The sequence below is a fragment of the Paramacrobiotus metropolitanus genome, unplaced genomic scaffold (assembly GCF_019649055.1).
Source record: "Paramacrobiotus metropolitanus isolate TYO unplaced genomic scaffold, Prichtersi_v1.0 Parri_scaffold0000004, whole genome shotgun sequence".
Lineage (NCBI taxonomy): Eukaryota > Metazoa > Tardigrada > Eutardigrada > Parachela > Macrobiotidae > Paramacrobiotus > Paramacrobiotus metropolitanus.
This window is the reverse complement of record NW_026570224.1, coordinates 2,485,931-2,506,907: the sequence shown is the minus strand read 5'-3', so window position 1 is coordinate 2,506,907 and position 20,977 is coordinate 2,485,931. Positions and strand designations below refer to the sequence as shown.

At 40.5% G+C, this 20,977-nt stretch overlaps 6 protein-coding genes across 10 annotated transcripts; 3 read left to right on the top strand and 3 right to left on the bottom strand.

The window, feature by feature from the left end:
- The first annotated feature begins 12 nt into the window (after positions 1-12).
- LOC129602801 (tRNA-specific adenosine deaminase 1-like) lies at positions 13-2,582 on the top strand. The gene is made up of 7 exons (XM_055501949.1): positions 13-363; positions 547-697; positions 986-1,116; positions 1,268-1,631; positions 1,690-1,856; positions 2,025-2,127; positions 2,211-2,582. The coding sequence occupies exons 1-7, from the start codon at positions 171-173 to the stop codon at positions 2,440-2,442; spliced, it is 1,341 nt and encodes a 446-aa protein (XP_055357924.1). The 5' UTR covers positions 13-170; the 3' UTR covers positions 2,443-2,582.
- LOC129602802 (ceramide synthase 6-like) lies at positions 2,574-8,774 on the bottom strand. Of its 5 annotated transcripts, none has more exons than XM_055501954.1 (12): positions 8,500-8,774; positions 7,768-7,857; positions 7,240-7,706; positions 6,487-6,613; positions 5,468-5,580; positions 5,341-5,398; positions 4,885-4,935; positions 4,729-4,821; positions 4,543-4,671; positions 3,546-3,652; positions 3,316-3,469; positions 2,574-3,197 (listed from the first exon to the last, which is right to left on the bottom strand). In XM_055501954.1, the coding sequence occupies exons 3-12, from the start codon at positions 7,416-7,418 to the stop codon at positions 3,009-3,011; spliced, it is 1,200 nt and encodes a 399-aa protein (XP_055357929.1). In that variant the 5' UTR covers positions 7,419-7,706; positions 7,768-7,857; positions 8,500-8,774; the 3' UTR covers positions 2,574-3,008. The 5 variants fall into 5 exon arrangements, with proteins under 5 accessions (XP_055357929.1, XP_055357930.1, XP_055357926.1 ...); XM_055501955.1 differs by having other exon boundaries at positions 7,791-7,857; XM_055501951.1 differs by having other exon boundaries at positions 7,240-7,857.
- Positions 8,775-9,786: 1,012 nt separating this feature from the next.
- LOC129602803 (paired box protein Pax-1-like) lies at positions 9,787-11,277 on the bottom strand. Its single transcript, XM_055501956.1, has 2 exons — positions 10,820-11,277; positions 9,787-10,314 (listed from the first exon to the last, which is right to left on the bottom strand). The coding sequence occupies exons 1-2, from the start codon at positions 11,002-11,004 to the stop codon at positions 9,951-9,953; spliced, it is 549 nt and encodes a 182-aa protein (XP_055357931.1). The 5' UTR covers positions 11,005-11,277; the 3' UTR covers positions 9,787-9,950.
- Positions 11,278-11,453: 176 nt separating this feature from the next.
- LOC129602799 (cleavage and polyadenylation specificity factor subunit 3-like) lies at positions 11,454-16,466 on the bottom strand. Its single transcript, XM_055501948.1, has 16 exons — positions 15,953-16,466; positions 15,333-15,813; positions 14,938-15,099; positions 14,611-14,818; positions 14,452-14,544; positions 14,291-14,380; positions 14,001-14,151; positions 13,711-13,886; positions 13,493-13,651; positions 13,227-13,373; positions 12,943-13,092; positions 12,779-12,887; positions 12,456-12,640; positions 12,182-12,272; positions 11,928-12,094; positions 11,454-11,756 (listed from the first exon to the last, which is right to left on the bottom strand). The coding sequence occupies exons 2-16, from the start codon at positions 15,563-15,565 to the stop codon at positions 11,637-11,639; spliced, it is 2,241 nt and encodes a 746-aa protein (XP_055357923.1). The 5' UTR covers positions 15,566-15,813; positions 15,953-16,466; the 3' UTR covers positions 11,454-11,636.
- A 1,842-nt stretch (positions 16,467-18,308) lies between these two features.
- On the top strand, positions 18,309-18,752 carry LOC129580756 (uncharacterized). Its single transcript, XM_055471415.1, has one exon. The coding sequence runs from the start codon at positions 18,309-18,311 to the stop codon at positions 18,750-18,752; it is 444 nt and encodes a 147-aa protein (XP_055327390.1).
- A 1,062-nt stretch (positions 18,753-19,814) lies between these two features.
- LOC129602788 (uncharacterized) lies at positions 19,815-20,907 on the top strand. Its single transcript, XM_055501938.1, has 2 exons — positions 19,815-20,034; positions 20,300-20,907. The coding sequence occupies exons 1-2, from the start codon at positions 19,950-19,952 to the stop codon at positions 20,758-20,760; spliced, it is 546 nt and encodes a 181-aa protein (XP_055357913.1). The 5' UTR covers positions 19,815-19,949; the 3' UTR covers positions 20,761-20,907.
- Positions 20,908-20,977: the final 70 nt, after the last annotated feature.

The following is a 20,977-nucleotide window of genomic DNA, read 5'->3' as shown; positions in this document are numbered from 1 at the left end:
AAGCCATGACACAGTGCTTTCTAATTTTTATAAAATCAAATTTTTCGAAGTTTTTTGAGTTTTTAGTTTTTTCATTTTTTTGCTTTAATTTCTTATAATATTTAAGTTTTTCATTGATCAAATAAATGTGTCCATGTTACCAGAGGTTTTGATGCTTAACTTTAATTGTGATGCATTCTTTTGCTGACGCTCTGGTTTCCGCTGCATTTCGCAAATACGACGAAATTCTTTCCAAGCATTGTTCGGCACGACTGGCCGCGAACGAGTGGACGAATTTCGCTGCCCTGGTGGCTACAATTCGCCATGAAGGTCCTCCTTCCGCAGTGTCAAACGACGGGAAACGTGATCTTCCAACAGACCGGGGTAAAGACTAAAGACTCGTCGCAGCAGATGTCGTGTGATACCCCGCCTTCATAGTCGCAGTAAAACTGTAGCTAGATTCTAAAAGGGCAATACCAGTCGCTGGAATCGGTTGCATGATGCGCCGTGGATATTGGAAGCCTGTAATTTAAATTGTTTTTAAGTTGGAACTGTCATTTGTTGCAGCCCTTTGTCCTTCGACTCACGACCGTGAGGAGATAAGAATCCTTAGTGTGGCAACAGGCACAAAATGTATTGGAGAAGACGCAATGTCCCCTCGTGGGGATGTTATTAATGATAGCCATGCGGAAATATTGGCTCGGCGGGCCTTTCTGAGGTTAGCCGTAAGATTACGAAAATACATGCGATAAGTTATGGATACAATTTTTAAAGGGTTTTGGTGGTTCATTCTATGGTTGGTGAGAGTGGTAGAACGTTTGAAAATTTTTCGTATCGATTCTATGATTCTAGTGCTTGTTGCATGCTAAAGTTGATTGGTGAAATAGTTATTAAGAATTATATTAACATGGCTTACTTCAGAACAGCTAATGGCGTGGTCATCGTGTTAGTATATCCAATCATGGTCCGTGACATTCGTGATTCTTTCTGGAGCGATTTTTTACAGATTCGTGTACGACGAACTTTCCGATGCCATCAGTCAGAAGAGCAACTTGATAGAGTATTGTTCGACCAATAGCGTTCCATTCCAAGTGAAGCCAGAAGTGGCGTTCCACCTTGTTTCCAGCCATACTCCATGTAAGTGTTGAAAATGTACGTGCATTTTAATGGAAATAATTAAATTGCGATCGCCGGTATACAAGACGATAGGTGTTCCATAAGCCACAAACACTGCAAAAATATTTATTGTTTAAATTTGGGCAACTATGTGATCAAAATGGGTTTTCAGGTGGAGATGCATCGATTCTTCCCTTCCATGAGGGTGAACCTTCTGGAAAACGCAAACGAAAGACACCGGACGACACCGAAAAGTTAATGCCAGATAAACACCAGAAAACAGCCGAAACGGGTGATGCAGATATTCACAGAACCGGTGCGAAATGTGTTCCTCAAAGTGCAGTATGCGATCCTTGTTTGCCGGGAGTGGATTATCACGTTCGAGGTTTACTTCGCAGAAAGCCTGGTCGAGGTACACCGACGTTGTCATTGTCCTGCTCGGACAAGATAATGAAGTGGAATGCACTGGGCCTTCAAGGTGCTTTGCTCAGTTGCTTCATCCAGCCTCTTCATTTGTCATCGATCATTTTCGCTAAGTATGCTGGACTGGGATGCATTGTGATTTCTTTGTACGGAAAACGTTTATGCTATTAGGTGCCCGTTTGAACAAAACTGTGTCGAAGAAAGTCTGGTGGGAAGAGCAGAAAACATACCTACAAGGAAGCAGGATCTTCGCATAATTCAATCAAAAATCATATTTCCTGAAGGAAAATATGCTGCTGATGTGAAGAGTCTGCCACAATTTAAACCAGCACCTAAAAGTACATTTTTGTACTTTTGTTTTTAATACAGAGAAGCATTACGGAAATATGGATAGGACTGGATTGCAAATAATACAGTTTTCGACTTATTGTAACTGCTTATAATTATGATATTAATTTTTGTCTATCAGGATTGACCGGAAGTGCTTAATCGGTTGTTCGATTTAGGCTTTGTTTGGTGGGAGTCTCACGGCACAGGCAGTGCTTGTTTTGAGGTACTTGTCGACGGCCGCAAACAAGGAGCAACGAAATCTTCAGCGTTCGCAGCTCGGTAAATTTTGTACGAGTAGCTTGCAATACGAGTTTTCGTGGTTCGGCTGCTGAATTTCAGAATTTTTGTTTTGTGTGTTTCAGATCTGCGTTGTGCAAACTGGAGTTGTTGCGATGTTTTCACAAGCTATACGCGAAAGTACCAAAGAGACTCCCCTCTCTGCCGAGCAGTAACTCTAATACGCATAAGATTTGGAGATATGACGAAACAAAAGACCTCAACACAAATTACCAAAGTGCAAGAAGTCTGTTTTTTGGACAGTTTCCCGAATGGATTAAGAAACCTGACCATCTCCAGCGATTTTGTTTAGAATGAGTTGTTACATGGTTCTACTACTGTGTACCGTGAAGTGGGAACGTTGGTTGTGCACTGAAATTCCAATCGCTTCAAAGTGCAAAACCGATGTCTGCTCAAGTTAAAAGCATAGAATTTTATAATGAATAATATTGAATGATATAAATTTAATTCGAATAATTTATATCCGGGCACCAAAATAACCATACAATTCAGGAACTGCAAACATGAGAATCACAAACCTCAAGCCAAATCAAATAGGAAAATCACAAAGAAACTTTTCCCCAACACTGACTGTATTCGAATTATTAAAGGCTTCTAATACTTTCGAACCGTTTATCAAAATCAGGATTCGCAATCCGCTAAGCTTCTCAAAACCGCACAATCATATACTTCGAAAAATTGGAATGTATGAAACGAACGGATGATTTGAAGGAGGGATGCCTCGGCAAACATAATCCTCTGTACAAAGCCGTATGGAATTACCATAAACAAAATGCACAGCGCATGCATTTCCAAAGATCGTTGAGCACAGCTGCGTAAATGTTGCAAGTATCCGTCTGGACTCGTAAAGGACTACGAAGGTGCTATTTCCCATGAATGTCGCCATTCCGCTCACCCACATGGAAACCGTTCCCAGTTCCGTTTAAAAATACAGCCTTATCGCCACTGCCCACGACATCACTAAGTCTCTTGCGATGCCCATATTGAACACCATCATCCACGTGATTATCGGCCTCTCCCGAATCCTCGGTATCACTTCGAACGTCTTCAGTCTAAAAATTGCGCAAAACTTGAGGCGAAATATTACATAACAAACAGTGGGGAGTTAAGCAGGACACTGAGAACACATAAGTAAAAGAAGCTTCTGCTGGAATATATTAGTTACCGTACCTTTCCCGTATTCAGCGCCCGGTATATTACTCTCATAATGGTGAATGTCCAGAACACGTGAAGCACTTGTAGGCTGCATAGCAAGCAATTATACAAATGAAATGCCGGAAAACATCGTTCACCCATGGGACACGGTAGTGTGAACCGCAAGACGCTGCAACATCATTTAAAACCTCATTCTGCAAGTGAAAACCCCAGAGACAATCGTAGGTCAAAACGTCTTTACTTACCGGTATGGATAGGCAAACAGTCTTGTAAGTACCCAAACCAGTGCAAAAAGCACGAACAAAACCGATGATAGTTTAGCTTTTCGGGCATATTTGGCCAATTTGGCACCCTGAAAGCACGAAGTGCTTAGCAGAGTAACAAGTAACAACACAACCTTTAATTTTTTAGGTAAGCAGTCTGCCAGAATAGGCCACGTCCCTTTTCCTATCATTTTGGTACAAATTTAAAGAGTATCTGACCGGAAATTTCGTGTGCTAAATTTTAGTTAAAACAATTTATATGTACCGTGACTGGATCAAAGAGCTTAATTGTATGAATTTGAAAACGTCACAACTACCTTATCCTTGTGTAAATATACAAACGTTTGAAGAAAAAGCGAAGCTAATACGGTAGGTAACATGAGATACTTAATTTAACCGCACGACAGATACAACACAACCAACGTGCGCGGTATCGAGCCAAATCAATAATCATTATTTACGGTAAAAGGACGAGGCGTAATGATAGAGCACCTTGCAAATATTAAATATCGACCACTTCACAAAGCTGAATAATAATAAAGGACGCCACTGTGACAGGAAACTACGGAATATTTGAAAACGTACACTATCATCGTTTCAATCGCCAATTATAAGACTATCTGCAGCATTATTCTGAAGCACGACAGGAAGCCAACAAATCCATAAAATACCTGCCCGAAAACCCCAGCAAAGAAAACATAGAGAAGAACGATTAAATTGTTAGCCACGCTGTGCAGACACTTCATAATATAATTATGGTACCAGCAGCACCGATGTTATCAGGATGCCATACAACAGAACTTCCATATCGATTTTAGGTGTTATCGTACCCCGTTAGTAACAAATTTTGCCCCATACACTAAACACAACAAGTGACATAAAACGTTTTAATTTCAGCAGTAGTTCTGAACCGATCGTGCTTTATTTCAAATGATGCTGACCACAAACCGATTTATGAAAATGATTAATTTCTGCTTACTTCAAGCCAAAAATCCACTGCATCATGGATTACCAGCACCATCGTGCCGACCCTGATTGTATTGTCCGTCCAGGAGAAACACATCAAGGAAATCGTAATAATATGATGGAAGAACATTTCCCAAAAGTCCTAGAAGTACGGGTTTCATTCATTTCATAATTACCATTGCTATCAATGCCTTCAAACCTTTCGTTTGACATCGAAAAACTGTGAGATCAACAATGACCAATAAAATCCCAGTTCCACCATATAATACCACCAGATATCGGAATTGACTTCCTAAAACACAAAAGACCACCTTCAAACCTGAAGGAGAATCCACATTCAGGATTTTCACGTTACCTGAAAAGGATATCCCATCCAAAAATAGCTGCTATCCCAGAACCAAGGCTTCTGTATACAAATTTGAATGTGGTCAGCAATTATGCCACATAAACGGTTAACGTACTATCTGCTAAAGTGCAAAACGTGCCGCTGCATTCTTTAGAATATTTTACAGGTAATTTAATGTCATAGCAAACTAATTCAAAATTATATCAAAGTCCGAAATATAGATCTCCAAAATTAATCCTGTGAGAAAAGGGGATACGAAGAGTATTATTTTCTGAACATTTTTAAAGATAACTTTATGAACATTTACAAGCGAGCTACTTTATTACATTCAAATAAATACTCGTATGACATCATATGCACAACTGAAAAAGTTTTACCCCAAAGATCCCAGAATTAATAAAATAAAAATCATGCTCATGTACACTGGTAAACGAGTAATATCATTTCATAATTTACAGCACTCACATCCCAAAGTGCCCAAATGCCGTAAGTGAATATTCCCAAATAAAAACTAAAACGCCATCTACAAAAGAAAGAAATCCAAATTACGATTTTTGATTCAAAAAAGGCTCCAAGCCGGTCAGTAGTTTACCCAGTCTCTTTGAATTTGTCAAGCTGAGTGACTTGAACCTTGCTTTCGTTCTCGCGTCGGCGAAACCAGCGCTCGACTTGCCGCTCCGTCATATCACATCTTTTAGCCAACCCCTAGAACGGCAAGAAAAAACACAACCCTTCTTAATGCGCTTTCTCTTTTGGGCATTTATGACGCACTAACTATAAGCAATCTATACGCTTCACTGAGATTTTGTCATTCACCACGCCAAAGCACAAAATTAACATGTACAAAACACATAAAAGTACCTCATAAAAAGGTTATTAAGTGTTCAGTATTTATACCAGAAAAGGATTTCAATGTAAACACCATAAAACGGCTAATATTGGTAAAATGGAAAATGGAAAAAGTAGTAATTCTTTACAGGAAAAAGCATTCATACAGCGAAAAAAAGCAATGTTTTCAACAGTGAAACACAAAGCTGTTGGTTACAAAAAATTAACTACACAACCCAACAGCTAACAGTGCTTAAACATGTTATCGGTGCACTGAACCACGTGAAATTTAACATTTCTGCCAGTCAGACAAACAAAATATTATTGCGTGACTTGCAGCACTTGCGACCGGAGGCACAGTCAACTGACTGTCCAGAGTCTCCAGACGTGCTGAACCATGCTGCTTTTGTAAATGAAATCCAACATCAAAGCCATAGCTTTTTGCGTCAAGCTTCCTAAATCATGCTTGATACTTTAATTCCTGACCCTCGTGCGAAAATTCTACGGCATGTATATTCACTGATCAAAGGAAACGTTTTGCAAATGTGCCTAATGTATGTGATGTGTTGTATTACTAGTAACAATACTTCTTCTTCTCTGTACTTCTTCTCTGCTCGGTACAGACGGGTAAGACGACAACTCACACTCATACTTCTCTGCTCGGTACAGACGGGTAAGACGACAACTCACAAGCATATCAACAAATGCCGGGAAACGGGACCATTTAATTTCTCCACAATACCAATGCATTTCTTCGCTGAGAAGCCTTAATACCCAACTTACCATGATGTCATGATGTAGTAGATTTTTTGATTCGTTAAAAGCTGCTTCCAGAGCTGCATGCTTGGGCATTGGTTTCCGGCGCCGACCCGGAATGCGCAACCAGTTTCCCACAGGCTCAAAGATGATTCTAAAACAAACAAACGCGCTGCAGGTGCCAGAGCACATAGTTATCTTTTCAGGATACCGATAAGGTTCATACTGATAAAGCAAGTTCTGTCATAATAACAAATAGTCATGATATCAGCTAATCGGTGATTTGCAACTATTGGCGTACACTGAACTTGTTAAATTATGGATTGCAAGGACTAATGAAGTTAACCGACACACGATAGACACCAGAAGTTAAAATACCGCCGATTTAACCAAACGCCCTGAAATGGGCGTTAAACTCAATGCAACATTACTTATTCTCACGGCGCTTTGCACACTACATAGCCATAGTCATCACCCTAATATTATTTTAAACAACATTACAAAATTTTAGGTGAGGATATATATTTATGAAAGTAAAGATGTTACAATAAAAGTGTTAACTTTCTCCGAACCAAGAAACCATTACAAAAATTATAGATAGTGGGTGTGTAAATTACGCCAAGGTGGCTTTGAAAGTGCAGACAATTCTAAGTAATGCGGAGAAATCGCCAGACGTTCATACGTAAAAACATGTCCGACAAAAAAAGCGGCACTCATATGGAAAGTGATATATATATTTCGTTATTCCACAATGATGCCGAGGAGGATTAGAGCACTTACTTCTCCACTAAGAGCCTGACAAAAAAGATGACAAGAGCCAATGGTATGGGATAAAACAAGGCATAAAATTCCGGATACTGTTTATCCGGCATCGTTTTCATATCGATCCATGTGACGTTAGGCGGCAGCCAGAACGTCTCATTCCACACAAAACCCGAAAATCGCTTCCAAAATTCCATCTTTTCTGCTATTATTATATTCTGCCGCTCTGGCCGATGCGCTGTTTGTTCACCGCAACCAGCTGAATGGTAATAGTGTCAAAATTATCGATGCAGAGACATTAATAAAGGCATACGCAGCCAACAAAATGTTGGGCTGCGACGGGAATACACAACAGTGGAATGTGTGTAATATGCTCTTCAGGTGCGGCGCACACTAAATTAAGGAGTGCGGATGGAGAAAAATCGATGCCTGGCTCATTTTGTCACAGAACAGGATAAATGCGGACTCCCGGGAGAAGCTGATCTCTACAAAGGATGCCACATGCAAATAAGCTTCACTGTACCGTATTAAACCAGCGCAGATTACAGCGGGAAAAGATCTGTGCGCACTGGCATCTGTGATGTCGTTTTCGGTGTCTTGTCAGGTTTACAGCAATTCGTTCACAGCCTCCATACACTGGTAAATCAAGTGAAAAATTAGATTTACACACACTGCATGCGGGATTATTCCATTCCAGAACAGAACGATTGCGCCCTAATGGCGAGACTATAATCGACGGTAGATGCTTTCGAATCGTATGACACTACTACACACTGACTACAGCAAAACTACAAGATCCGCGTGATAATCCACGGCGACGCGTCTACACTTGGAACGGCATCGTTAATGCGTGTAAACAAAATTACCGGACAATTTCCCCCAAATCTTTCGCAGCAGCGCCTATACGCCAGCATGCGCAATAAAAAAAACCTAGCCGCTAAAACTTGAATTTCTGCGCAGCGCTGAAGCAGGATGCCTCGAGGGACTTTTGACGCTTCTTCACGCTCACTTACGCATCTGCCCTCTTGTTGTCATTAGTCACTCAACACCCGAGACAGCCACACCATAAACCTTACAAACTTTCGTACGCCTACACGTACATTCGAAAAAGGGATAAACCAGGACAACAACAAGGGGACGTGGCCATAATAACTGCACTACAGCCCTATATACCGATTATGCATGTGACAGTATGTCACTTTAAAGACACGAGTACTCGTACCAAATCCTGAAGGTAGACAACGCAAAATATGGAGATGTGTCGAGAAGAAACCTTACCGAAATGGCCTGCTTTCCCAGTGTGGCGGACGAATAACTAATGACAACATGAGAAACTTTTCAAAAAACTTCACATCTGCTGATGGGCACAAGAATGATCGTAAACAAACTCCGTAGCGACCGCAAAGTGGAAACCAACACATGGATTGCCGTACTGTACAAAGTGCATATGTAGTATGTACATGCATTGCGATGAGATGGCAAATGGCAATAATAATAAACAGTCGGCAAACGGCGGCACAGAGTGAGTCGAATGGTTCGGTTTGGAGATGCGGATCGATGTTCTGGCAGATGCACACGTCAATCATGTGAAAAAAACGTAGTGGATATCATGCGGCACATTAATTCATCTTAGACCGACTGCGGTGCAAATTATTAAACACAAAGCAATTTGAAACCGGTGGTAAACTGTAACCTCTTTAATTGTTTATTTTCGGGTAATAACGACAAATTAATTTGTTGCAACTGTCTGAATTCATGCTTAAGTTTTTAAAATAATTATACTTCCTGCAGCAATTGTTAGCAAGTACTGCACTAGAGCACGTTAACTGCAAAATCTACAAAATCACAAAAAAAGGTTGTAAATACCGCAGGATAGTTCCAACAGGCTCGCGCACATTTATTTCAATGGAACAATGGAATAACCCTTCAAATTGTCAGGCCCAGGACTCGGCCAGGAGTTCAAAATGGGCGTGTTTGCTCATCAGAACTGATTGTGTGTACATGACCGGTAACCGATGAAAATATAATGACCATATCTACTCTGTATTCGAAAGTTAAATTATTACTTATTAACCTTGCGATCTTTACAGACCTTATTATACGTGTGTTTGCTTCTTCGCTGATGCCGTTCGCATTGATTGATATGAATTCTTTTTATTTGGTAAATAACCATATTTTGAATGATGTAACAGAATTACATGAAATACCAGAATCGTGACGAAAACTTGAAGGCTTAAACCTATAATGTACGTAATATAGTATATTGTAAATATCTTTATTATGTACAAGTATTTGTACGTGAATCGGACATGATTTATAAAAAAAATATTAATTATAATTTCTGCTGTGCAGATAGAATTCTACGTGAAGTTAAAGTAAGTATCTTGAACACCATATCGCGACCTGGGCAGCACAACACAACAGGCCGTGCTATATTCGCATTTCTACACAGTACGTATTGTGCTTGGTTAATGCTTGAGCCTTGCTCACTTGAAAGGTCAGCTATCCTGCGGAAACCCTTTGCGAAATGAGTAAATGTATCCCGAAACAGTATTCTTCTCCAAACACAGTAGACCACTCAAATACGTAGACACTAGTACGAAATTCATCAGCAATTGTTATGTACAGCTAGCGATAAAGTACTTGTCGCTGCACATTAACAAAATCATCATTACACATCAACAATATTACTTGTCGGCAAACAAAATGTTTGCGCAGTGAAAGATGGATTATTCTAGCAGATCTTTAATCAAGAAGCCCTTCCTCTTCGCGCTGCCTTCCCCTACGCCTGTTTGTTTATGTGCATCCAGTTTTCCGCACACTACGGATTCGACTACCTTCTCGCCTTCCCCAACACCGCTTGACTTCATTTTTTTCTGCGCTTTTCGCAAAATTCTGTTAATGGAGCTGACACTAGGCAGGGAATCTTTGGGACAAATGCCATCGTAATACAACTTCTCACGAATCTCCCATGCAAAAAGCGTTTGATGTTTTCGCTTGTAGTCGACGATTTTGGACACAATGTACGGGGTGGTCACTCTCGGCTTCGATCCACCAATACAACCTGGTAGGATTGTACCAGTTTCAAGATACCTATTAAAGACACCATTTAAAGTCATTCCAACATTATCTGTTGAGGAAAATCGGTTCTTGAGGTAATTAAAACCATTACGCAACACCCAAGATAGGTGCATAATGCCGAAATTTAACATTTCCAACTTAACGACCTTTCAAAATTCTCAATACGTACTCGTACAACAACGCCGAATGTTTCCACCATTTACAATAGAACTCACAAGTACAAGCACTATCTATTTACCGATCCTTCATAGTGCTTAAATTTAGGGCAAAAAGTGCAAACTTTCAATATATAAATGTTTAACATAATTACTGAATTGCGCAATCGGCACACAAAATACTCCAAGGCTATAACTCATAATCAAGCACTTTAAATTAGCAATTTCATTGGTTGACACAGCCATTAAACCTAATGAAATTTTAAAAAATTAGTAAGGCTGACATTGAGAAATAGGGACTACAGGTATCACACGAGTGAAATGGTATCAAAATCAGCTGTATAAATTTTAATAAACCTTACTTGGTCAAAATTTTGCTGACGCAGCCGTGGGATACCAGTAACTGTCTCGAGATGTCGCAAGGGCGCAGTCCACAAACCGACAAGAACAGAATCTGCTGTCGTATTTCCACCGGTAGCGGTTTTCCGTTCAGATACAATCCGCCTAACTGATTCATGGACGTTTCCGGATTCTTCCGGCTTTCCATGATTCACTAGATCTGACGAAAATTTCTAACGCACCAAATGAATAAAATGCGCCCACACAGTTTCAATCCGGACATGGCGTTTATACGCAATCCAGTGCGTTGCTGCTTGGACTCGATTACACGAACACATTAACCTGTTTATTTTAATCAGGCGCTCAACAAATCCAAATGGAGGAATAAACATACTCTATCGAGTCGCCAGCCGGGCATACAAGATGGGATACCGCAGGTGAAGCTGACAGGTTGACTCTTCACAGATGACTGAATGGCTGACCATATCCTTATTGACCACGGTCTCATGTTACCGCCAATGCAGTTCTAATGGCATCTTTTGAATGATGTAATCCTGATTGCAGGTAAAATGTCAAAAACGGCAAGCAAAAATGTCATCAAATAGATTAATGCATACGAATACTACTGTAAGCAAGGAAATCTCACTGTATTATTTAATACCAATGACGGAGCTTCTGTGAAAAAAAGCGTATCAGCAACATGGCAGAAAACAAAAAAATCAACTTCGGTTGTACATAAAATCTGTAACAAAAAAATTTCTGAGGAATACCAACAGTTACAATTTAAACTGTACAGACAATTCAAATACAAATTCCAATCGGAAATAAGCAGAACATCTTTCAAATAGCCAAACCAGCATCAGTGTGGCACCAAAAATCAACAGGGAACATGGAACGGTAAAGTCGAGCAAGATACGTATACAGACTGGATTTGAATCCCAGATCGGTGGTGACAGCTTTCTGTAAAACAATCCGAAGCGTAAATAAATAACACAGTTTCTTGAACATAATTTTGTTAAAGCCTAGTGGTTTCAATTTTATTACCAGTACTCTTTTTAAAAATGCGATTTTAGCATAGTGTTCTTTTTGAAAGAAAAGCGAGTGATCCACCATTACAATAGACCTGCTTACGCATTCATCCGTTAAGATCTCAGCTGTTTTGCCTTTAACGTCCAGATGAATTGTCCTGGCACTGTCATTTGGCGTGAGACATTCCGCACCGTAAACATCCGTTAGTAAACGCTTGACCCCGTCATAGAAACGCAGCCGTTCTTGTTGATCATCCCAGCTAGGAGGGGCTAAAATAAGGACCAAAGTTTGAATATATAACTGGACCCATAACTTAATTTAAAATTCCGGATATTGTGCGTCTAAAACAAACTTACGTAACGGATCGCATGGGCTCTCCTCCTGCAAGTGCACAAGCATGCCCAAGAGAGCATCCGCTAACATGTCAGCAACCGTGCTGGCATCCCACTGAATATAAAAAAAATTATATATTTCAAAGTTTGACTGGAAATTAGCACCGATCCGAGTATAAAAAACTCTCCCAAACGAGAATCATATCCGTGCGCAATATACGTTTAACTTTGACCGTATTCGTGGAAAAGCATTCGTGATCAGAATTAGAAGTGGAAATAATGAGGTACAGTACTGTACCTCTACAACTAACGTCCTCTCTTGCTTCTTAATCCTTAAGCAGTTAAAGAAAGCCACTTCCGTTTGAGATATCACGCTGACATCAGAACAGATTTCCTGCATCAAGTTTATCACATTGCCCAATCCCCCTTCATAGTGTATGCACACTCGGTGTGTCATTTCAGTGCGAGGAAGATCAGTAACATCTAGAATAAATTAAATATACCTAGGCACTACAGTGACTAAATTAAAGCATGAATTATTAAAGCAAATCGCAAGCAAAGTGTAATATACGATAATTACCGAGCGAAGCAGATATTAACTTGTACAGATACAGTACTAACTTGGTATGTCTTTGGCATCCGCCAACGTATAAGTGAAGGACTTCTTCAACAGTATACCGGAAAATTCATCACCATCACGCGGACGCTTTTCAGCTAGTGCTCCCACAACCTGGAAAGCGCTCATAATGTTATCTGGTTTACATAAAGAACATAGCCATCAGTACCTTCACAGTTTTCTCTCCTTTAAAATTCAACTGAACACTGCGCGTATTAGCTGGAGTATGCAGCTGAAACTTATAGTCCGTGTTCTCGAAGTCTCGTGTCAATCCCATTTTCAAACGGTTCATTTCAGCTTGCTCACCGTGAACAAGAATCTACGAGCATAACACATCATGAAAACCGAATTTGACGTACTCAAAAAACGCAACAAACAAATCTTAACAAACAAATCTTAACAAACGTAAGACTGTGAGGTTGGCGAAACTGACGATTTACTTAGCCAACTTACAATATGAGGAGGCTTCAATGCTTCCACAAATGCCTTGGTTTGCTGAAAGTCGGTATGTGCCGAAAACGATACATAGTTCACTGACATGCGCATCGGAATCGTCTGTCCGGCCAATGTTTTGATTTCTTTTGGCTCGCTCAAAATTTGCTGAAAACAGCAAAACCAAAAGTAAAATAAAAAAATAAAAAATTCGTTACGCTCCATCGTTATATTTACGCTTTATAGCTTATATTCCATTTTTTAAACAATTTACGAGATGTTCTTACTTTGCCTAAAGTGCCCTCGACAACGTAGCCAGCAATAATACAACCATTTTTGGAATCACCGCACCACAATTCGAACAGTTCTCTCGACAGTCCACTTTGCATCATACCGGGACTTGCAATCACCACACAAGGTTCCTTGTCATCAAAATCTTCGCGACCCTACAAACAAAAATCATGGTACACAGTAACAACCACTAACCTCATCTTCATTGCCATACCCTGACAGGCTGGATGAATTTAAAATTAAATGGATTGTGCACAGAAAGCTTCTTCTTGATACGGTCGTTCATTGCACCCGTATATGTTTGGTAAACAGTCATACACTTCTTCGCCAAAGCGGACGCATAATATATAGGGTAATCCTGCATTTCTGGATGTAAATCCCAGTATTCATCTGGTTAAAATGCAAAACGAATCATTGTACTCCAACAGCCAGCTGCTTCCAGAATTTAATAATCGTGCATGTAAATCAGATATTTACAGAAGTGCCGCAAACGTTTGTACGTACCGAGAATGAGCTGGATTTCCTGGGCTCGTCCAAGTGCGAAAGAAGGTATAAGACATTTCCCGCCACGCATAAGGATGGTCCGCACTTGACTAAGAAATCTATGTTCTCGAGTTTCTCTATCCTCGTGCACATGGATTCCGTACGTAGATTCCTGAATATTTTCTTAGTTTGATTAAGGAAAATAGTCAAAGTATGAGAAATAAACTATGTAAGCTAAATTGTTAAATTTCCATATTTCCCGATTTTAGCAACTGCCAACGAGTATAGAACTCGAAAAAGCCCCTACTTACCATAATACACACATCAGCCCTCATCGTGGGAATTTCCGCCGCGCAAAGATGCCGATCTTCCTCTTGTGAAAAGTCTCCGGTATACAGCACCTATATAGGTAAAACATTGGTCAATATTATCCTCTGCTTTTCGCATTCGTAATACCGAAAGATCCTCTTACCCTGACGCCGGCAATTTCAATCATAAACATAGCAGCGCCCAGAACATGACCAGCAGTGTAACACCAAAATCGAATTCCGTTAATTTCTTTTTCCTGTAATTAATTAAATCCAATAATAGCCGAAGCTAACTTATATTTCTGCACAACTATTGATTTTACCTCATGAAAATCCACGGTTTCGATTTTGTCCATACTTTTATCGAGATCGGCCTCCGTGAAGAGCTGTTCTTGTCCCTGACTGACTCGCAGTCCATCGGTTAAAGTCAGTCGATAGATAGCTTTTGTGGCATGCGTCATGAACGTTCGTCCTTTGAATTTCGTTTTCATAAGAAAATAAGGCAGCGCTCCGCAGTGATCCAAGTGAAAACTGGAAAAAATTCAATCTTACGATACGCCACCAGGCATGCACAGCGGCACTGGACACAATAGCGAATATGCATTGGGCGAAGCTGCAAACCCGAAAATTAGTCACAATTCTGCACGTACTGAGTAATAAGGAGCAGCTCGATATCTTCCACATTGATATGATCCAAATAAGGCAGCGAAGCATGTCCATGAAAAGCTGGATGTATTCCCATGTCCAGTAATATTCGCTTGCCTTTGAATTCCAATAAGATACACGAACGACCAACTTCTTGTCCAGCGCCTCTGAACAAAATTGAAAAAACAATGAACATGGTTTTAAAAACGTCGATGCGGAGAAGAGAAGCTCAATAATCGTACTACGCCGGCGTTTTCCTTACATTTATAATTTATTTATCTGATAAACTATTGATAAAATACAAATCATAAAAGATAAATGTCGAAAATGAAGCACAAAATATTCGTTCATTAAATTATATTTAAATGCACCGTCAACATACGATTTTCCCCATGCTTACAATGGTCGGACGGTTAGAATATCTTCTTCATCGACCGGTCGAGACTGCGGCGTGCGTTTCCCCCGTCCCCGTGTGGGTCCGACAGGAGCGAGATTCTGTATGGGACCGCCTCGTTGATAGGGACGTGTCGGTGGGAATCTCGCACCAGCTCCTCCATTCGGATGCTGCCCCGCACCCTCATGACCCATTCCGCCGTCAAAACCAGGACCACGTGGTGGCATCCGCATGCCCATATTAATTCCGCCGAATGGACGGCGTGGGCCGCGCTGAAACTGCTGGAATCCCCCTGAAGGATGCGGGGACCTGACAGTCCCACCTGCGGTCCATACCCTGGACCGGGTCCGCGCGCTGATCCGGGCGGCGGACGGTACGGGGGACGCGCGCCCGTGGGAATACTGATATTGCTGGAGGGAAACGATGCGAGATTGCTCTGGACGCGTGGTCGAAATGGACCACGCTGGCGAAACGGATCGCCTGGATTCTGCGACATCACGGTACAGTTAAGTAACAATTTACTACAGCAATGCTATAACAATGAAAAATGAGGGCTCTTGGATAAACAGTTTCTATTTTTCAAAACAGCATGTATAATCCAAGGATGACTATCGTTATTAGCTTACACTTAAAAATTCTGCTTTTACGAGAATTTTAAATAAAAACAGAACAGTCCCAACAATCCAAGCTTTTTGGTTTCTTAGGTTTGGCTTTCTCTGGAGTGCGAGGCCGCTGTCGCCGTGGGCGGCTGACATATTTTTGGGTAATGGTCAAGCAGGCCAAAGCAACCAAAGATCATCGCGATTCGCGCCTGACATTTCCGGAAAGAGGTGGTGGATAGTGGATACTTCTCTTCATTTCTCCTTTCAGTACCGTCTTGAATTTACGGCATCGAATTCAATTTTTAACGCATGGGGACATTAATTATTAAGATATCCACACTCCTCTTTCGAAAACGGGGGAGTTTGAACACTGACAATGAGGTCTGTCAAAAGATTTTAACCTGCATGGTGCAGCTACGTGCAAAATACGTTCAATTCGCTTTTCATTTTCCATTTCTGGAATTCGCAGTACTCGTACTCCTGTGATTCTTAAAAAGTTTACAGAATAAACTTTTAATGCAGGGTTTTCCTTGCAAAATGTAGGTACATACGGGTACTTAGTAGCTAGTAGGTACTTAACTGAGGCCTTGAAGGTGTAAGGTGTGATATCTAATCGTACGATAATCAGCCAGGTTACAATAAGAGTATGTACTTACCTGCATTAGTCAAATTTTATAGACACAGACTTTGATCTGGTTAACTGCAGTTTATTTTTATTGCAGATTTATTCAGTTCATATGTTATTGTCAGATGACTGTTTATCGAAAACACGATAGCTATTAATTCTGAGGTTCGTTAAATTTCTGTTATAATAATTATGTCGTACAATTCACCATGATAGACAGGATTGAATAATTATAAGACTATTACTGCGGCTACAGATTTCGACAATATTAGCACGAAGTATATAACAAGCAATTATTTTAAAATTAATGTGATATCCATGATGGTGCATTCTAATAACTTTGAGTTCTACATCGTCCAGTGCAGGTCTCGTGCGCGTGCGGTCTGTGACCTTATGCTGGAGTACCGAGTAGTGGTTAAGACTTTACGAGTATAGTAATATCGTCGTTCCGCTCTGACGGTAAAGAATGAATCGGGTACTTAGTAGCTGGTAAGGGTTCTGATAAATAATGATTTATATATTGCAGCTAGAGTGCGACATTGCTAAAACACTAGTACAATTATAGTTCTAAAATAATACTTTTGTTGGTAACAATTAGTTTTTTGCGACTTACGCGCATCGACCCCTCGCGATGACACAGTCATACTAATTTTAGATAAATTACATAAATTATTCTCATTATGTCAACGGATGGCCATTTTAAGAGATCGATTTTTTATTGCTGACGGCTTCATGGCAATGCTCCCATTTTCCATCTGTACGAGTATTGGAGGCTATATATGATGCATGGACCATTTGCTGTTTTAGTTGTAGAAACTTTTATACAACTGGAAGGTTTAAAAAGCAGTACTATATATATGTGAAATGTGATACCTATGAAACAGGTCGATATCGATTCTCTCGTCTTTCGTTTCCGGTTGTCCCAAGCATGTCGCAAAATAGATAGATACACGGAAACTTCCTAGCCTATTAATTGTTTGACTTTGCAAGCTTCATTTTTTCCATCGAAGTTAAGTGTCATCTGGATCTGACAAACCGCTACTGAGTAGCTCCGCAGTATATCTATATTTATTGCACTGTACCGTTTTTACTGCGCACACTATGTGCTGTACCATATACTGTAGCTCTTATACGCAGACTTCTGCGCAACTGAACGATACAGTAATAACGTATAATTGTTGTAATGTCATAATCATTGTAAAACACATAAACCACATGTACAAACAATGCGGCTAAAAAGGAACTTATTGTTAAACTTTGATCTGTTCGGGTGTCCTCGTGTGTTGAGGCGTCCAAAATATACAAGTGTGCGCAATTTATATATAACGGTAAAATATACTTTGTTGCTTTATTGCAAAGACTAAAAATTAACAGTTTATCTAACAAAGTTTACCTTAATTATAAGTCAAAGTACAATTCTGCAGTGCAAGCAGTTCGTAGTATCGTACATTTACAAAGCGATTATACACGATGCATCATGTCACATGTCGCGGTATGTCCGTGCTGGGTACATGGAAAGCCGATATCGATAACGATAGTTCGATGATAAAACAGCGTCACAACTTGCGAGACTCAGTCTCACCGACTCTCACGTGGTCCGCTAACGGCTACCGCTTTTAGCATCTTATTTAATGCGCTGAAAGCAAATTTGTACATTAGACATTCACTTCTTTATGTGTTTTAGTGTTGTAGTTACTGTCTACCGGGCTTAGTGAAAACTCTATCTATTGCATTTTTTAAAATTCATACTGTATAATGGCGAGCAGTTTCGATACGGACGAAATCAAAGAATTTCATTTTCACACTTATTTCCTCCATACCAACAAGGACAGCACAAGCGAAGCGGAAGTCTTCCACAGCAAAGTGAGAGCAGCCATTGAATCGGGTGTATTCGTTGCACGATGCGGCACGATTAATTATGGACCACGCGGACCACATATGATCGGCAATTTCTATTGCTGGGTACCGGTAGAATCCTTCCAGAAGGCGTATAATTTTTACTTATTAAATCGTGGCAACTTGATTGTACTGGTACATCCACTGACAAAACTGGAAGTCAAGGATCACACAGAACGCGCGGTATGGATGGGAAGTACGCCGCTGCCGTTGGATATGGTCTGGTTAAAAGCTGAACTGATGGAAACGCCATTCGAATATCCGGAGCTGCAGCTAGGATACTCTAGCGTGCCGAAACAATAATTTTTGTGCTGGAAATTTTTTTATGTTGTAGCCACTTTTGTGAAATCATTGATTTTATGTTTCCCAGTGTTGCAGATAATTTTTCGTTTGATATTTTCGTCTGTGTTCTTAGTTAGGAAAAGTACAAAGTATGTTAAACAGATTTAACTGTCCTACACTACCGATATCGGCATTTCTTTGTAACATAAGGCGAAGTAAATTTCTGTAAGCTGCAATTAAGTGTAGCGATCGTGAGTTGCAATAAAATAAATGCTTTTAGTTGACAATTTCCTTCCTACGCGAAACCGACGAAATATGTATTTTGAACAAACTATCAACGTACGATCACTACAACGCAACTGTTAGATTCAAGCTTGCAGTGCATTAAGTAACAGATTGCATGCATATCGGACAAGTTTTAAAATTGCCTCCCATGACTGTATACAGCAACCCACTTACCTTGACCAGTGGTCATTTAAAAATTGCACGTGATATCGCCGCATTCCACATTCTTCCCGTGTATTCCGTGGCGCCCTATAGCTATGTGCGTACGTATTTACGTATTTACTGCACACCGCACTTAGCTGGCTGGCCGAAGACAATTTCAAAGACTCCAGCTTTTTTGCTTATTATTGTTAGCCAAGGCTGCGCGAACAAGTTGTATGCAGTGACCTTTACACCTCCGATTAGAGAGGAAAGTGGCAATGACCCAAATTTTACACTGCAGCATGCATTACCTACATCCAGGCAACGCCTACTGGGTTAATCATTCCGGCGTGCGTCGAATGTCCAGCACTGCAGTTAGTAAGCAGTCTTTGTTCCAGGAATTTTCCGTCGCGAGCCGATCCAGACTTGAAACGTATATGACGCAAAATAATTGTAGATCTTATGATTGAAGCTAGCACTTCTATTTACCGATTCGTATCTCTCACTAGAGCCGGGTCTCGTGTTTTTATCTAATCAAGATAGTACGCACAATACTTACTTTAGTACCATTCAACTGTCACTCTTATGCGACTTATTTTAAGTTATGCTATTAATTAACCACGAAACAATCGCAGTCATCATATATAAACAGCGTGTGAATTGCAAAATGTATTCAGTTCCAATCCACCGCTTTACACGACAAAAGTGCCCTTCTATAAGCAGTATTTTTGTCGCGCATTTACGCTTGTTCACTTATTCTTAATTCCCTTACCCTAATCCACCGTATCCACAATGATGCTGGCAGTAATTGCAGTTGTTTCTTTGTTCGGCTGCATAACGGCGCATGATCACGGGTTTTCTTTCAAATCTGTGCCTGGTACGTAAAACTATCCTTATAACAAACAGCTAAAATAATTACTGTAACGGAATCCAGTTCAAGTACATTAGTATGTTATTTTTCATTTGCATTCTTAATACAAACAATAACGGCAGTAATACAATATATACGTGTATATTGTATTACTGCCGTTATTGTTTGTATTAAGAATGCAAATGAAAATAACATACTAACATATTACTGTATACAGTAACAACTTCCCTGATGAAGCGCATTTTAAAAAGTAAATTGATTGCACTTGTAGTCGCCAGTGCTGATGAGTTTGGGCTGGATGATTTGGTCCAAGAGTACCACTTCCACACCTACTTCGTCCAGACGAATGCTGACAGCCGTCGCGAAGCCGAAGCCTTCCATGCCCGCGTCAGTGCCAGCATCCGGTCCGGTCAACTGGCCGCCCGTGCCGGCACCCTGGCCTACGGTCCACGCGGACCCCACATGATTGGCAATTTCTACGCCTGGGTGCCTAGAGAATCCTTCCAGAAAGCCTATAATTTCTACGCTCTGAATCGTGGAAATTTGACGGTGCTGATCCATCCTCTCACCAAGATGGAATTGCTAGACCACACTACCCGTGCAGTATGGATGGGCGTTCCCTTGCCTCTCGATATGGCCTGGATTCGGGAAGAGTTAACTGAAGTGCCGCTGGAATTCCCCGAACTGCAGTTGGGTTATTCGGCACCAAAGAACCAGCTTAAGCGTCTGTAAAATTTTTTAGATTGTACCAATGTGGTTTTTGTAATACATGATCATGATACCGTGCAGCTGATACTTGGGAAAAATCTTGAAATACGTGCAGCTTTTTTCCAGAAACGTGTATCATATTCATATGCAAATTAAAATATTATTTGTAAACGGTCTGGGTTTCTTAATCTGGCAAGTCTTGCTCGCGGTTTACTCGTGGTGATTGCTGTAAATTTTAACT

Excerpts from the sequence above, each read along its gene's own strand:
- LOC129602801 (XM_055501949.1), top strand. The coding sequence starts at position 171 with ATGCATTCTTTTGCTGACGCTCTGGTTTCCGCTGCATTTCGCAAATAC. Across the intron at positions 1,117-1,267 it reads TGTTTCCAGCCATACTCCAT|GTGGAGATGCATCGATTCTT; the intron begins GTAAGTGTTGAA and ends ATGGGTTTTCAG. Across the intron at positions 1,857-2,024 it reads ATTTAAACCAGCACCTAAAA|GCTTTGTTTGGTGGGAGTCT; the intron begins GTACATTTTTGT and ends TGTTCGATTTAG.
- LOC129580756 (XM_055471415.1), top strand. The coding sequence starts at position 18,309 with ATGGCGAGCAGTTTCGATACGGACGAAATCAAAGAATTTCATTTTCAC.
- LOC129602799 (XM_055501948.1), bottom strand. The coding sequence starts at position 15,565 with ATGGGCATGCGGATGCCACCACGTGGTCCTGGTTTTGACGGCGGAATG. Across the intron at positions 15,100-15,332 it reads ATTCTAACCGTCCGACCATT|AGGCGCTGGACAAGAAGTTG; the intron begins GTAAGCATGGGG and ends AATTTTGTTCAG. Across the intron at positions 14,152-14,290 it reads GGGCTGATGTGTGTATTATG|GAATCTACGTACGGAATCCA; the intron begins GTAAGTAGGGGC and ends GAAAATATTCAG.
- LOC129602788 (XM_055501938.1), top strand. The coding sequence starts at position 19,950 with ATGATGCTGGCAGTAATTGCAGTTGTTTCTTTGTTCGGCTGCATAACG. Across the intron at positions 20,035-20,299 it reads TTCTTTCAAATCTGTGCCTG|TCGCCAGTGCTGATGAGTTT; the intron begins GTACGTAAAACT and ends TTGCACTTGTAG.
- LOC129602803 (XM_055501956.1), bottom strand. The coding sequence starts at position 11,004 with ATGGAAAGCCGGAAGAATCCGGAAACGTCCATGAATCAGTTAGGCGGA. Across the intron at positions 10,315-10,819 it reads GTCAGCAAAATTTTGACCAA|GTATCTTGAAACTGGTACAA; the intron begins GTAAGGTTTATT and ends TGTCTTTAATAG.
- LOC129602802 (XM_055501951.1), bottom strand. The coding sequence starts at position 7,418 with ATGGAATTTTGGAAGCGATTTTCGGGTTTTGTGTGGAATGAGACGTTC. Across the intron at positions 5,581-6,486 it reads TACTACATCATGACATCATG|GGGTTGGCTAAAAGATGTGA; the intron begins GTAAGTTGGGTA and ends TTGCCGTTCTAG. Across the intron at positions 4,936-5,340 it reads GCATTTGGGCACTTTGGGAT|AAGCCTTGGTTCTGGGATAG; the intron begins GTGAGTGCTGTA and ends ATTTGTATACAG.